The sequence below is a fragment of the Callorhinchus milii genome, unplaced genomic scaffold (genome assembly GCF_018977255.1).
Source record: "Callorhinchus milii isolate IMCB2004 unplaced genomic scaffold, IMCB_Cmil_1.0 Scaffold5, whole genome shotgun sequence".
NCBI classification, from domain to species: domain Eukaryota; kingdom Metazoa; phylum Chordata; class Chondrichthyes; order Chimaeriformes; family Callorhinchidae; genus Callorhinchus; species Callorhinchus milii.
The window spans coordinates 24124486-24140794 of NW_024704746.1; the positions used below are offsets into that span (position 1 = coordinate 24124486).

A 16309-nucleotide genomic window follows, 5' to 3' on the forward strand; every position below is an offset into this window, starting at 1 on the left:
GGGTAAATGGATATTTGGGGAATAATTGTAAAGTTGTGATCTACTCAAGAGCTTCAAATGGTTTATATGCAGAAGAACGGATAGCTTGAGTAACACAAGGTTCACAAACTGTGAGAGGAGAGCTTGCTAAACCCTGGGATTACATTACAGCCTTGAAGTTACTCAGCTGCTGCACTTATGCTGCAGATTCACAACAAACGAATGTGTAACTCTCTGGGCCTAGTTCCAATTAGACTAATTACTTATACGGGGTGAGGCGCTCGCTGGGCAAAATTCGCTTTGAAATGATTCTGAAACCTTACGTAATCAAACATTACCATGCTTCCAACAAAAAACACAATAGTTTCTGTTTCTTCATAGAAGTTACATATCGAAGAATCCATTCAGCTCACCAAGCCCAAACTCCTAAGAAATACTTAGGCCTTTCAGAATTTTTTAAAAACATCACCCTCTAATTTGCAGGTTGTGTTAACAGCCCATGACAAAGTTTGCAGGTTGAGTTAACCTTGTGCAAATGTTAACAGATGCCACGACTCGTTTTATTAAACCACCAGTACATAGAATTACAGCATCACTTCTATCATTATGGACATTTCTTTTCTGACTCCTTTTAATCATTTGCTCATTTGTTATAATAATAATCCTTGCTATATATAAATATACACACACACATTGTTGTTATTGTTGCTGCTAGTAGTTATCAGAAACAACTAATGGATTGAGTGTCCAAGCTCAAACAGTTTGCATCTTTCTTTCCTTTTCACTGATCCAAGCAGTTGCAATAAATTAATTTTTTTTAAACATTTGCCGTGCTTACCTCAGCAGGGGGTCCGATAACTGACAACAAGACAGGAAGTAGGACCAGACCATTAAGAATGCCCAGGATGGTCAATATAGTCAAAACAGCAAAGAAATACCTGTGAATGGAGAGAACACATGGATTTGTACTACGATTGCTCTCGTTCAGTATATTTCCGATGAACGTTTGAGATAACAACAATAAAAGCGGGCCAATGAATATTAAGCAATTAACCAGGAGGTTATTGCAAGCCGAGGTCCAGTTCAAAGCTTTCTGTATTCTGACAAACTATTTGAAAGATGTTCTCTCTCTCTCTCTCTCGCCCACACCCCCAAACACACACACACACACACCCCACCCCGTTTCTGGTACTTGGAAAGATAATTCACGATGGGGTGAAAATGCAATCTGTGATGTAACAATTAGGACGCATTCCACTTTGATGCATTAACAGAGTTATGGGGGAAAATAAGTTCCATTGGGGATGAAAGCATGAAGGCAGACAGACACCCCTTTCCCCCCAGCCGTTCAACAACAACAACAACAACAAGATTCCATTTATTTAATAAATTATTCAATAATTTGAATGCGCTGCAATCCCACATGTTTTGTGACTGCGCTGTGTAAGTAGGTGGCATATCCCAAGGTCAGCAATGAGTTACATCTCCTGCTGTGGAAATAAATTGGGAAAGGTTGTGAATAATTATACTCAATTTCCCCTTTCAGGCTCGTTGGTCTGGAGGCATTAATTACAGAGCAAAAGGTCTCCAAAGAAACTCCTCACTGTACTTAGAAGGATTAAGACATTTGGCTCGATTTCAAGTGAAATTCCTCAGCAAAAGGCTTAGCCCTATTCCCAGTGGCAAGCTCATCTATCATTACAGTCTTGGTACTTCCTGCTGCATGTGTCTGTGTGAGAGTGTGTGAGTGTGTGTGTGTGAGAGTGTGTTTGTGTGTGTGTGAGTGAGTGTGTGTGAGTGAGTGAGTGTGAATGAGTGAGTGTGTTTGTAAATGTGACGAGGTGTCTGCCACAGGCTCAATTCTACAATCAAGAAATATTCAGTATCCACCTTGTAATTCACAGAGACAGTCCCACACCGTGTCTGTCAAGCGCTCCCCAGACATTATCCTGTGCGAAGGACTCTATATAAATGCAATTTGTAGTTGCCGTAGTCATATTGCCCTTCGCGTATGTGCGAAGTTTGACATGACCCCAAGTTAAGCACCTCCTGCTATATAGACGGGTTCTCACATCAAATGCTCATTTACTGCTGCCATAAAAAAAACATATCGACTCAGAGCTTCGATAAATCTGCGGAAAACTGTCCAGTGTTCAAAGATATTGTAATAACAATAATAATCCCTGCCTTTCACGTTGCACCTTCTCATGTCACTGAATGTCTGAATGTGCTTCACAGGATTTACTGGAGAGTATTACCGTGTATTTTGTAGGTGAAATACACCCACCACAGATAAGGTGTTTAAAAAAGCTGTACACCAAAGAAATCGCTCAATGATTGATTAAAAAAAGACCACCTAGTAACTAGCATTACTGCTGTATAGTCAAGAAGGTTGAAAGTTCAATTCCTGATCTGTGCTGTTATCTCAGCCAGGCTGAGATTGTGAAATAACAACAGTCATGGTACTGTATGTAACAGTATCCTACCACCAATGGCAAGCAAAGTGCCACCCGGTTGCCCACATCAACAAACACAGGCATTTCGAAAGAGCGACATTTTACACACCAGATGCTAAATAGCACATAGGCTCACTTCCCAACCCCCTGACGTCAGGAACAAAGCATCAGCGAGCACAAGAGCATGGATCCAGAAGTCAATTTTTGTTCAACGATATTAAAAGTAATCTATTTTCCCTTCCATGAGATTTGTTGGGTTAGGGAACCAAAGGGATACGGGGCAAAGGCGGGTAATTGGAGTTGAGGTACTGATCAGTCCTGATCTTATGGAATGTCGGAACAGGCTCGAGGGGCTGAATGGCTGCCAACTGTTCCTATGTTTCTATGCCATGTGTCCACATATACACTCCCCTTCAGGCTTTCAATCATTATTCTCCAGTTGAGAGGCCAGGCTGGGAGAGTGGGCGACTATTACTGGGAATAACACAACAGTAGAACATGCTGACATATCCATTTTCTCCTCTGGATAGAAGGAAGTGGTCTTGTTGTCTGGATTCCCACCACCCCCTCCCCACCCCACCCATTGAGATCAACTCACTGTGTGTAGCATTTCTAGATATTGTCCTGTAACTCTGTGATGTGGTGTATTTACGCTGGAGCCCATTACGCAACTTGTGTAAACTTTGGGGTCTATTATATTAGTTGCATAAACCATGTGCAAACCCGGAGGGAATGACTTGTGCCTTTAATTATGTAACTAACAATCAACGGCCATTTAAACATGGTTTACACAACTCGCATAACAGACCCCCATGATTATCACATCAACACGATCATTTCCGATTGGAATATAGTGAGCCATAATCCCTCCTGGGGGTTACGGGGTTAATAGGCATTTTCAGAAATAAGGTTATTACACAATTGACTCTGGTGTTGATTATAGCAGCAAATGAAAATGATTAATGGACCACCTCTGATAACCTTCAACACCAACCCCATCCTTTAAACTAGTGCTACACGATTGCTGCAGCAACCACACAGCGTATTATCAGCTATTCATTTTACGTAATGAACATTCTGAAAATCATATCTTGATTTTTTTTTGGGGGGGAAGAATGGGGGGGGAGGGAGGGGAGGAAGAGCATTAGAAACTGTTTGTTTCCTAGGACCTTCATACAGGCACTGTGCCTCACAATCCTGTCTTGTTATTTATACTTTCTGTAATCTCTTCCCATTGCAACACAGACTCGCTGAGAAATGCAGTTTGCTCAGCTGTTTATGGTGCACGCACTGAAGGGGAAATATTTACAACAAAACCCTCTTTACAATAAGCCACGCTATCTGACCAGCTTGAGGAATGAGACCTCCCTGAATCAAAGTGTTCTGTGTGCTTCACTTATTCCAACGCTTGTTCCTCCACTTCCCCCCGGTGGCCGTGCCCTCAGCCACTATGCCCCGAGGCTCTGGAACTCCCTTCCTCACTCCCTTCCCCTCGTCCCCTCTCTTCCTATGTTCAGGTCTCTGTTGAAGACCTTTCTTTTCAATCACACCTTTGGTCACCTTCCGCCCCCTCCCTGACTCTTCCCCCTCCCACCCCCGGCTCGGCCCCAGGATCCGTTATTGTGAAGCTCTGAGATGCCGTCCGGCGTGGGGTGCACTATATACATCCAAGTTGCTGTTTTCTTTTATGAATTGGGAGTGGGTGGGTGCAAAATAGTGTCGCTGTTTCGTATCATTTCTAAAAGGAAAATGCAATCCGTAAGTATATACGAATTTGTTGGCGAAAGAAGACCATGGTCCATCTAGTCCGCCTTCCACCTCCTGGCACTCGCTTGACATGTCATGTCCCAAACTATATACAGTATCCCCAGATATTTATTTTCTAGGAGAAATCGATCTAATTTGTTCTCAAGACAAGCAACATTTTGCATAGCTTCTGTCTAGCTACTGTGCCTAATGGCAATCTAGTGGGGCAGGTGATGATCTATTTTTTTTGTATTGTTCATATTCGAGTTGAAATAGTGGCATATTGGGGAATGATGGGTGTAAATCTTATCAGGAATTCCAAATCTTATTCTCCCCCCTCCTCATCCCTCACTTCACCTGAACAGAAAAAAAACGAGTGGGGGTGAATTTTCTTTGGTTTCTCAGCTATATTTTCCTTGTGCTGTCTTGAATGAAATGATCGTGAGATAGGGGGTCAACACCTTCAAGTGAAATGGAGAGAAAAAAAATCAATGAGCGTGAGAGAAAAGAGAGGGGGGGGGTGGGGAACGCTCCCTTTGTAATTAAACCTACAATTTTATAGATGGCTTCAAACCGTGCACTCCAGTCTTCTCTGAACGTCAAACCCCGAGGACCACCAGCCCACCCTAGAAGACAACACTTTTCCAGTCCCAAGTTCTGCTCTGGGAACACGCACTGACTGGATAGCTACTGAGTGCCATAGGTTACGCCAATCAAACGAGCAGACATGACAGCTGAGGATCAGCCTGGCCGAGAGCGATTGAAGAGGCTTAAATCACTATCACATATGGTTGTCAATTCCCAATGGACACAGGAAGCTGCTTCCCATCACAGGACCGGACCAGCTCCACTTCACACTCTGCTTCTCTACATATTTTTTGCATCATGATTTATGACTGTTGGCACCTGAATATTCAATCCCTCCGGAGTACAGAAAACTCATTCAGTGATGAGATCACCTTAAATACTCCTTTTATTTAAAAAGAAACATTGTACCTTCAATTCAATTCCCCTAAAACATGGCCCCTTCCTTCTCCAGGTGAGAGTGAGAGGGCAGAGACACTAGCTATCCCAGCCAGGCTTCACTCAATACCTGGCAAAGGCTTCTCCTCCTCTCTATGTGCTAATTCCTTTCAGGGATCTTGCCCCAAACAGCCATTGTTCATGTGCAGATTTCATAAATGTTAGCCAGCACGATCAGTATGTGGATCAGAGCCAAGCTGGGATCTGTCCTCACCCTAAGTCCATACACAGTTTCCATGAGGTGTCTTCAGATATTGGGAACCTATGTTGATTTCCTCCCCCAACCCTCCCTCAGCTCAACCGAGATGAGCTAACTCAGCCCACAGGCTCGGACATTGTCGTTTTGCTGAGAATCAGATGAGTTCAACCCAGGAGGTTTGAGCACTTTTATTTCCCTGTCACGGAGCGGGAATGGAACGAGCCTGGTAGGAATGCATAGCCTCTGTCTACCTACTCTAATCACGTGGATAAGCAACATACAAAAGCATTCCAAAGGATACACTGCAAAGTATAGTAACTGTTTTTCCTAAGCAAACAGTTACAAGAAAAGGTAGGATATTGTGTGCATGATTCCACACACAGCTTCCATGGTCAGGTTCATCATCAGGTGAGGGTGTGAGTGGGGGTGGGGTGGGGGGAGATCAGTGTAAATGAAGGCTAAGAACATTCCAACAATTAGGTCCCCCCCCAACCCCACACACTCCCCTCAGCTGCTGTTTATGACAGATGGTGGTTTAATGTTTTCCCCATTTGTTGTGAGAATCAGTAGACAGAGTGATAGGGTCAGGTGGGAAAACTCCTATCTCACCGGCTTTTCCCCTCCCACTCCTGTGATAGCCCGGACAACTGTCTAACCCTGCTCCTCAGACCTGTCAGCGACAGGCATCAATGTTAATTGAACGGGGAGGGGGTCGTGGAGGTGGGGGCACGGGGGGGGAAATAGATCGCCCATACAACATGCAACATGATTGGAGTATGAATGGCTTGTCACTCAAATCTCCAGATTTGTAAGGAATTGAATCCAGTGGGAATGGGACAGAATTGGAAATACTGGAATTTCTCCCCTTTCCCAACACAGTGGCAGAGCACAATACTCCCCCAGAATAGAAAGGCATCAGATTCCCTTCCCCTCCCTGCCCCCCAAAACAAAGTCTGGTAACAAATCATCCTCTCAGTCCCTTATCTGAGGAACATTGATGGGGCAAAAGAAGAAATGGGGGTGAGGGGCTGAAGGGGGAAAATAACTTTAAAAACTGAGCAATTTAAAACATTTCACCGAAGAACACAATGAAAAATAATAATAATAATTTTGTCGTCTAATAAGGCTTCCAAGCAAAACCTACCTGATAATGAAATCAAACTCGGAGCCAGCTAACATCAGGACCCCGAGTAGCGTGGAGATTGCCCCGTCTATCACTGGTGCGAACATGTGTTCCAATGCTACAGCTGTACGCAGGTTTCTGTTCCCAATGGCAGTAAGGAAACCCTAGAGTGTAATAAAAACAGAATCGAGATTAAAATTAAGGTCCTGCAACCATCAATCTCACCTCATGTTCAACACATAGTCCAACATGGTCATTCAAAATAGGTCTTTGAAGAACCCATTCCCTCTTTTGCTAAAAAGCACTCCTCTAAAAAAAATTGATTAATTCTCGTGTCCTCAGTGGTTTCTGACATCAGATCCACCTCAAACCACCCCAACATTTTGGGGCATTATGTTTCCATGATTTTCAGGAGCGGCCACTAAGCTGTTGGTAAAGGTTATTCCAAGTCTGCTGTCAGATATCCTGCAAATGTTGAAAATGCCCCTGCTGGATCGCTCTGTACCATAAGGTAGCACAGTGGGCATGGGCAGGTCAAGGTTGCTTAGATTCCCTGGAACAGTGGCCAGGATACTCCTTGGGAAGATGGCATAGATGGGTAGAGTAGTAGAGGAAAAGCAATGGTGATGTACTTACCAGAGCCACGTGGACAGTGAATTCCACTCCAATTCCCACAGATGCAATGAGGATGACCACAGGGATTGCACTCAGTTTGATGCCAATTAATCCCATGATTCCAAACAGCTCCACCGTCATCATAGCCAGAATAAACACCTGGAGAAAAATAAGAGGTGGTGATGATTTTAGATTAATTTACAATTATCAGCAAAAGCAACAGAATACGGACAATGTACAAAATATACAGTTAATTCACTTTACAGTATATTCTGTGAAGTGCTTTGAGACGTCTTGAAGACATGATGAGGTATTATGTTAAGTCCTGCATCTAAACCTTCATTATTTCTTTCGCTTTCAGCCGCTACACCACAAAACTCTGTCACACTGTCCCTCAATCCCTCCACCTTGCCCCCTCTCTCCCCTTTTTCAAGTCCCTCCTGAAAACCTTCCTCTTCCACCTAGCCCTCCCACCCACCCGGCTCGGAGTCAGGCTCCGCCACTGTTAAGCCCTCTGAGATGCTACCCTGCGTGGAGGGCACTATATAAGTGCAAGTTGTTGTCGTATATTAAACGCAAGGATTATTATTATAGATTATACTTGTAATGACATGAGGCCAATGGATTGAACCTCACATAGATTATCTGTTCAGTTGATCAGATCGGAGCACTTAATAAAACAAAGGGGGAGTGTAATATTGACATAAATAATTAAGGTATAGATGCAAGACTTTAGAACCATGACGTTTTATTCTGGGACCCTTTCGTTGACAGAATTTGAAAAGCTTCCTGTTAGGTTGAAGATATACTTTGAGGGTTAATTCGAAAGGGGGAAGGGTGCTTGCCCTTTTGTAAGAAAACTCTGCAGCTCTCGGGGTTTGTTTATAGTCTGTGCTTTTATCTTGTGCTCAGAGCTATTTAAATGTAAATTCCTCGAGCCCCTCTAGCCCAGACCTGGGGAAGATGAGGTTAGCAGCAAGCCAGCGTTCTCTCTGAACCTTGGTGCCACTATCATCTGTTAGGCATCAAGTTACAGGGGCCTCCAGTGCGATTCAAATGCTCAGTGTTTACAAGGAATGTCTGCCACCTTTAAACTAGGGATAAGCATACCTCACAAAAACAGTGCCCACTCGGAACTCTTTGCTTGAGAGACTTACATATTTGGCTGCATGACTATGGCGAGTGGCTGAATCTTTTTCTGCCTGCGTGAAAATGTCTCTCTACGTCTCTTTTTACTCCTCTGCCTCCTCCACACTTAGGCTGATATGATTTTTTGCTTTGAAATCAGCACGGGGCAGGTATTGTCATGCGTTTAGACGACCGCACATGGAACTATGGAAAAACTATGAAAATATTCCTGCGCGTGAATAGGATTCACGTTATGCCTGGCGAGGGCAGGTTTCCTGCATGTCTCTCATCACAAGAGCCGTCAAGAAGCATCTACTCATCCAACCAAAGACACCAGAGGAAGAGGAACGCTGCATTCAATTTTTCTCAACACAAAAAAAAAATGATTCTGAATGAAGTCCGACAGCGCTTGAACACAGAAGCTAGAATGAGACTTTCCATCTGTGAGGATCTATTCTTACTCCCTCCACCTCAAGGCTGCAATCTCAACAGTGCTGAGCTTCAAGGCTGGGCAGCGGAGGAAAGACTTAAGGAGTGGAGGAAGGGCACCTCACATTTCTTGGGCAACTCTTGCACGTCAATGACTGGCAGAGACCTGGGTACAAACTACACATCACGCAGTAGGTCGAGTATGTTCCACTCACAGGGCTCAGATCACAGTGTCACAATCAAATTTCAGGCTTTACATTTTTATGATGACAACTGCACCCCGAAGGTGTTGCAACCTGGAACCCACCCAATCCTTGAACCCACCCAATCCTTGAACCCACCCAATCCTTGAACCCACCCAATCCTTGAACCCACCCAATCCCAGCCATTGTTTATTCTCTTTATAAATCGCAGTGAGAACTATACGAGCTACTAATCCACCAACATAATAACATGGTACTGACCATACCATTCACTTTCTACCCTGAGGTTGAATGTCATATTCAGCCCGGGTACATTATCACCATCAGTGGCACGGCAGTTTTGTGCTGTTTACTATACTGGATGGTTCCTATTATAGATTTACTGGCGATTGCACCTTCTGTTGCTGCTATCATTACAGCCATCAGCTTTTGCAACCTGGCTGTGTATTACATAGGAGGACGGTGTGTTAAATATTACCAGGCCATACCTGGGGGGTAATGAATTAACCGACTGTAAAATCATTTATTCCAAAGAAACAGTAACATCCTCTTGTGCAGGTATAACACTGCTGTGTGCAATCGGCTGTGGCATTTTGCCCACAAAACAGTCACTGCACTTTACAGTATATTCTGTGAATCAACAATGTGATAAAGCGCGATATCAAATGCAAGGCTTATTTATTATTATATTATTGTGTATATTGAAGATTAAAATACCCTTACAATGCAAAACAACTTTAATTTACATTTCACGACTAAGCAGCAGTTAGGGATTCCTTTACCAAAGATTCCTGGTTTTCCCCTGTGGTTCTCTTTTGAAGCTGAATATGCGTTTTATGGTATCATTCCATGGCCTTGGAAAAATGCCTTGTGATGACCCTTTCTGGCCAAAGCCCTCCCTCCTCCTTCTACACTGTGAAATCCTTCCCAGGCACATTGCTGCCTTAGCCCTTCAGCTGTTGATGGATTGATTTAGCACATGAAGGTCAAGCCAAGGACAATTCTTTTCCCAAATTCAAACAGACAGGGATGTGGGGGTCCCTTGAGCGCTGACTATTTTATCACTGTTTTCTTAAAAGATTACTTCCACTGTACTCCATCAGCCCGGAACGATATCTCGTGGAGTTTAATTTATTGGCCACTGTCAGTGTTCCTTCAGAGACTACGAAGGTTATAAAAATGAAGCTGTACTTTCTCTCTGGCGTTTCCAACTGTCCATTTCTACGAAGAATGTTTAAGGTTTGGTTTTACCCCTATTACAGATATCTTACTTGTCCGACAAACACTAAGCCTGACAGTCTGCACCACAACGTCAGCTAGAAGATTTGCTTTCCAAAAACCCTGATTCAGGAAGAGCTCCAGTCAGTGCTATCCGTGTTCCACCTGTCAACACGATCCAGAACAATCCATCCAACTCCATGTTCAAGATGCGTGAGTGTCTGTGTGTGTGAGCGTGTGTGTGTGTGTGAGCGTGTGTGTGTGTGTGAGTGTGTGTGTGTGTGTGAGCGTGTGTGTGTGAGAGCGTGTGTGTGTGTGTGAGCGTGTGTGTGAGCGTGTGTGTGAGCGTGTGTGTGAGCGTGTGTGTGAGCGTGTGTGTGAGCGTGTGTGTGTGAGAGCGTGTGTGTGTGAGTGTATGAGCGTGTGGTTCTGCAAGGCCGAGAGATCCTGGAAATTCAAAGAAGCCGACCACAAGATCCACAAAGATCAGACGTAAAATATTGCATGTAAAATGTGAAGTGACAGTTAACGATCCCAGAAATTGTTTCAAAAGTCCACCTCAAGGTTTGCCCAGGATGCTCTCCAACAGAACAGAGACAAACACCAGATGTGCCATGTTGGGAGAGTTCCAGGTGTTCCCTCACATCTGGTAAAAATCTTAACTCATCCTCACGGGCAAGGCTTGCGAGTCTGCAGCACCAGGGAGATAGATAGGCTCTATTTATGGAATATTCTAGGTTGATACCACTTTGTCTGGTTTTAGCACAACAGAGAGGTGAAAACTTAAGAGGAAAAAAAATTATGTCTGGTGTGAGTGTTGGTAATAAGAGCAAAACTGAAAAACCTTTACTAAAATAAGGTCAAAATATAGGTCATTTGGTAACACTGTCTTTATCATAACATTCCCTCTTCTAGAGACTCAAATTGTAGTGCATGTTAGACCCTATAGTCTCTGAATATCTGTATAAATCTGCAAAGAAACAACAGAACAACAACGACAACAAATTACATTTGTATAGCGCCTTTCACGTTGGGAAGACGTCCCAAGAACAAGGTGCATCACATTTCCCTTCTGACTGTTGTGCCCACTAAACGATTGGCAAACACTTACAATGATGCCTGCTGTCCAGGGATTGAGGAGGAGGAGAGCGCACACCAGGAAGGTGCAGGCCAGTACAATGCTGATCGAGAGGAGGAACCAGTGTCTCAGGCCGATGTACTGCTCCCAGAACAGGAAAGGGTAGCCATTGGGATAGTTCAGCACCCCCTTCTTAGTGAACTCGTCACAGATCGCCCGCACGCTCTCGATGGCCTCGATAAAGTCTGATGTCCGCTGCAGGCCGGTCAGATAGAAAGGAAACTGGGCAAACTCGATGGGTTCTGCAGCAGGAACTGTGGGAGACAGAAAAAGACTTTAGTGAAGCTGAGACAGACAGTTAAGCAGTTTAAGTCACTGTCACTGCACATCAGTTATCAATTTCTGATTAAAACCAAAAATGGTCAAATATTGAAGGGAAACTATAGATTTAGTGATTATTGATATATTCCTCATTCTGTATTTTAGGACAGTAGGGATTAAACTCTGTCATTATCTCACTGTGTGATATGTACCTCTTGATCTGATCTGCATCACAATAATCCTTCTATCGCAGCAAGTGCAACCAGCTTCTCCTTAAAGTGGGAGTTAGACGTGCTGCCACAGGGAACATCTGATTTCTGTAGGCAGGACATGACCATTTTGGAAGGGTCACTGGATGTCCAAATGACCTGTGAGGCCGGGTCACAGGGCTGCTGATTGCTGAGCACAGGTGGCTGCTGTTAATGAGGGGGAGGGGGAGGGGGGAGGACCCACTGCAACCGGAGAGAAGCCTTCCTCAGTATCAAGATGCCACATCTGCTAGCACAGAGGACAGGTGACACCATTCACAACTCAGATCTCAGAGGTCCCTCTGTACCATCACCCTCTCCTCCTGTGGGGGTGGGGGGGGAGGTAAGAGGGGTCTCCATGGAGCTGATCTGGCTCTCCTCTCTCACTCTCTCTCCCCTCCCAACTCCTCCCCACCACCACCAAATCCCCCCAACACTTCTGGTTGAGATCAGGAACCTGGGCACCCAATGACCACTCCAAATGGACTCACTGATAAATCAATCTCAGGCTCATTTTTCACAATGTGCCTCCTCGGCAAAGGCCAAACACATTGCCCGGCAGATGGGAAAAGGATGACTCTTCACAGAATAGATTGTAAAATGGACTGACTGTGTATTATGCTCATCTCTCAGACACTGGTGGACAAGTAAGCTTTAGTGATGTGCCTGACAGGTTTCCCTATTCAACAAAAGTCTTTACGACGCAGCTCTTCCTCACAATACCTACTTCTCAAGTTCTCCCCGGTTGTGTCGTACTTGTCGTGGATCCACTCGGGTGGATGGGGGTTGAAGTTAGCCTGAGACGCAGCGTAACCCAGAGGATCATTGCTAGCCCACACCGTCAGGTAGATATAAAAGGTGTCAGGATTGATAATTCCATCTTCATCCAGTAACTTCTTGGAAGTCAACTACGAAAAAAGAAGACCCTCCACCTGTTAGCTTCTCGGGTGTGATACAGCACCTTATCACATCATCGAAACATCTCAAAGTGCTTTACAGGATGGACTGTGACATGTTGTGACTGTGGATTTGTAGGCAAAGGCAGTTACTCTCGTGAATTGCTTGAGTGAGACTTGTAATTAAATCCAACTTAGTGTGAATGAAAAGGCAATTTTCACTGTGAACTCACTTCTGGTGGCACTAAAACAACCCAAACATAAATCATCCGGATCCTCAGAGAATCTATTGCCATCCAAATTGGAGGTGACAGGACATTGCTCTAACTATGTGGACCACCCCTTCCCCAGAACATGTTAAAGTTACAACTTTTACGGTGATTTCATGATAGTGTTGTTCCCCAATTTATTTACATTCATCCAGAGCAGCAGAAGGATTAACAGCAGCCATTATCTGATAGCCTCGGAATCAACCATGCGCATGTGACTAACCTGGTTATAGTTGAAGGGTTCTTTCTTGTTTCCAGTTTGTATGAGTAGCTTATAGGCAAGAACTCCGTCTTCTGAACCATTTCGGTAACTTTCCTTGGTGATCCGACCTGTCCTCCAGTCCTCATCAAATGCCACCTGCAATCCTGGAGGAAGGAATCAACAGCATTTCAGAACACGACAGGTCTTTGCACTTAACTACAACCCCAGTCTCTGAAGAACATTGATTTACAGATAGGTGTTGAGTTAGCTCGACATTGCAATAAACCCAATCTCAGAAAAATCACTCCTCACTGAACAGGTGTGAATTTTACATTTCCCAAATGCCCTCGAAAATTTCCCTCGAGTGAGATTTGTGTCAAATTAAGAGTTAAATATAGATCAAGGAATGCCATCTTCAGATCAAAACACATATTTGACATTCAGATATTGTTCAGAAATCACCCAAGTTTTCTGTTGTAGTTTACAATGTATTACTATTATTATTATTATTATTATCTGGAGGCGGGTGCCCTACCGAGCCTGACATTAAGTGCTTGATATTAATAATATTGCCTTGAAACTGGGTGGTAAAATTAGAAAGCAGTTAGCCCAAGATTTCAATGTAGATTTAATTAAGAAATAAAACATGAAATGACAATAAACCGACAGTTTGTTGCCACCACTTTGTTAAAAGAAATAAATAAGAAAAAATGCACTTCAAAGCGAGTCATTTAACATCACAGCAAAATAGACCACAATAAGGGCTGGAAATGACTAGGGCTGTAAAAGGAACAGCGTGCAAGTTTATTTATTTTATTTTTGGAAACTTTGAATGATGATACCCTGTGTGGTCTGACAGAAAAGGGTAATAATTACTTTGAAAAACCAATAGGCTGCTCAATCTGTCACGCCTGTGACAAAAGGCATTTTATTTTAACCATTAAACTCCATCTGGCAAAAACCCTTTGAACATGCAAATAAAAGCCTCTTCATTTTCCTTTTATTTTGCATCTGTGTGTGTCTCTGGACCGTTTCGCTGCCCCTTGTTTTAGTGCCGTCTGAGTGTGTCTCTCTGTCACTACGTCTCTCTCTGCTGTGCCTATGGCTCTGTTACTTGCTCGCACGTGAGGAATGGTTGATTAAGATGAGGTGCTGGAGAGCTGCCAGTGCATGTGGAACTCTACCCCAGGAGAGGATCGGGAAACAATGAAAGTGGGAATAAATTATACTGAACCAGTAACAAAGTGATTCCAGCAGGACTGTTCTTTCCTAGAAGGTAGTAATTGAGAATATCTCCTGGGAACCAGCAAAATATGATACCTATGGAAGTTATGACGACATAACTTGGCCATGTTTGTGTATACAACTCTGTACGTATTCAGCAGCAACGGGACAAGCTAGATGTTGAGATACTTCAGCATTTTCATTGCATAAAGAGTTCTACACTGGTGCTTGGTGGGAGAGACGCGAGTAGGTATAAATTGAGTGCAATTACATGCTTCTGTGGAGGATACACACCAGAATTGGCAATAAGCAATGGCTACGATAACTTGGTATAGACAGCACTAGTGGCCTTGACTTTAAGGTTTCAATTCTTTAACAGCAAGGGAGAAAAGGAAGGTGGAATGTCACTGAGGCTTTGAGAGACCTGTAAGACTTGATGCAGAGCTGTACAAATTCACTCCTCAAAGCTCCGCGCACACTAGGCTCTTGGAAGAACGTTGGTTGAACTCGGGGGAGATTTGGGTCAAACAGTTCAAAGACTTGAGCATTTCTGGCTACCAGAAGTTTCGAGAGTTCTGTGGCTGTCCTCACAAAGTCTTAGTAAAGCTACGTGGAGCGAGTATCTCTGGCTAATAACATGGCGGGCGCGAGTAAAACACCATCCAACTCATTGGGCACAGACACTGAGGCCTCAGCACCAAACACAAGTAACCAGCCAGCACCACCTGATTGGTGGAATCGTAGATAATTTCCCCCCAAAAAAACTTTTAGTCAAACTAATCGTTGTGCGTGCACAGACTGTCTCCTAAACTAGTGGTTGAATCATAGGTTAGTTTGCTTCCCTTGTAGGGTCTTAGTGGTGCATACTGTAATGATTTAAAAGCAGGAATGCACAAGACAAGGCAGAACGTTGACTAGAAAGGAGACCTCCGCGATCGCATTTGGCTTTCCAGATGTGCTTCTTTTCTCTTCCCACACCCGCCTTCCCTCCCTCTCCCTCTCTCTCACTCTGTCCCACTCTCCCTCCCTCCCTCCCCCCAGCATATATCAGCCAAGTGCACATCTGAATAGTAGACAGTTGAAATTCCACAAAAAGGAATTATGTGTGTGTTCTGGCAAAGTGTACAGCAATACAACACAACAGCAAATACCCAAACAAAAAAAAGAACAAATATCACACGATCCAAGCAATTTCCAAAGCAGCTAAATAAATCTTCAAAACAGAACAAAAAAGCTAGGAGAAACAATTCTAATCTCCGGCCTTTGTAAAGAGATTCCAGTGGGTGTCGTCAGTTACAGGATCCACCTCATGCACATCCTGGGCAGAGAGTTGGGTGTTTGTCAAATTGATTCTGGCTAAAATGTAAACACACCTTGTCATTCAATCTCAGCGCTGCAATCAACTGGAGCCCTGGAGGCATCAGCTTGTAATACGAGTACGGTTACTGGGAAAAAAAGCGGTGGTTTCTCCCACCCGCCCCCACCTCACCTCCCTCCCTCCCCAACAGCCCGAAAGGCAAAAGCAATTCAGCTTGAGACGAGATCTCTCTCTGACTTGACTGTCACGAGAGCTGGACACAGCTGTGCAGCCTCTGTCTGTTGCGTGTCTAAGAACAGTGATGTTCAGTTGTACCCGGGGCACCGACCGCCAAGGCTGCCCGCAGAAACCAACAGTGAAGTAGGGAACATTTACGGTCTGAGCAATGCTGACAAAGAAGGCGACTGAAGTTCACCAGGTTGGGTTTCTTACCCAACGTAAAATCAAATGATCTCAAGCCTCTACGCTAACTTGCCTTCACAGAGAAGGGGCAAAAAAGAAGGAAAGTAACAAGAAAGATCATCACTTAAAACTGATCAATAACTACAATTGTAGCTCATCACGATAAATACTATTTGGTCACTTCTCCTTTTATTATTATTACTATTATTATTCTCCAGGGTTAATTTAATTT

The 16309-nt window shown here is 44.0% G+C and overlaps 1 protein-coding gene across 1 annotated transcript in view; it reads right to left on the minus strand.

The window, feature by feature from the left end:
- ptch2 (patched 2) overlaps nucleotides 1-16309 on the minus strand; it is a 73722-nt gene that overhangs the window by 2026 nt on the left and 55387 nt on the right. The window contains 6 exon segments of the mRNA XM_042335007.1: nucleotides 818-917; nucleotides 6548-6690; nucleotides 7163-7300; nucleotides 11231-11511; nucleotides 12494-12674; nucleotides 13155-13297. Of these exon segments, the coding sequence (XP_042190941.1) occupies nucleotides 818-917; nucleotides 6548-6690; nucleotides 7163-7300; nucleotides 11231-11511; nucleotides 12494-12674; nucleotides 13155-13297 (986 nt within the window).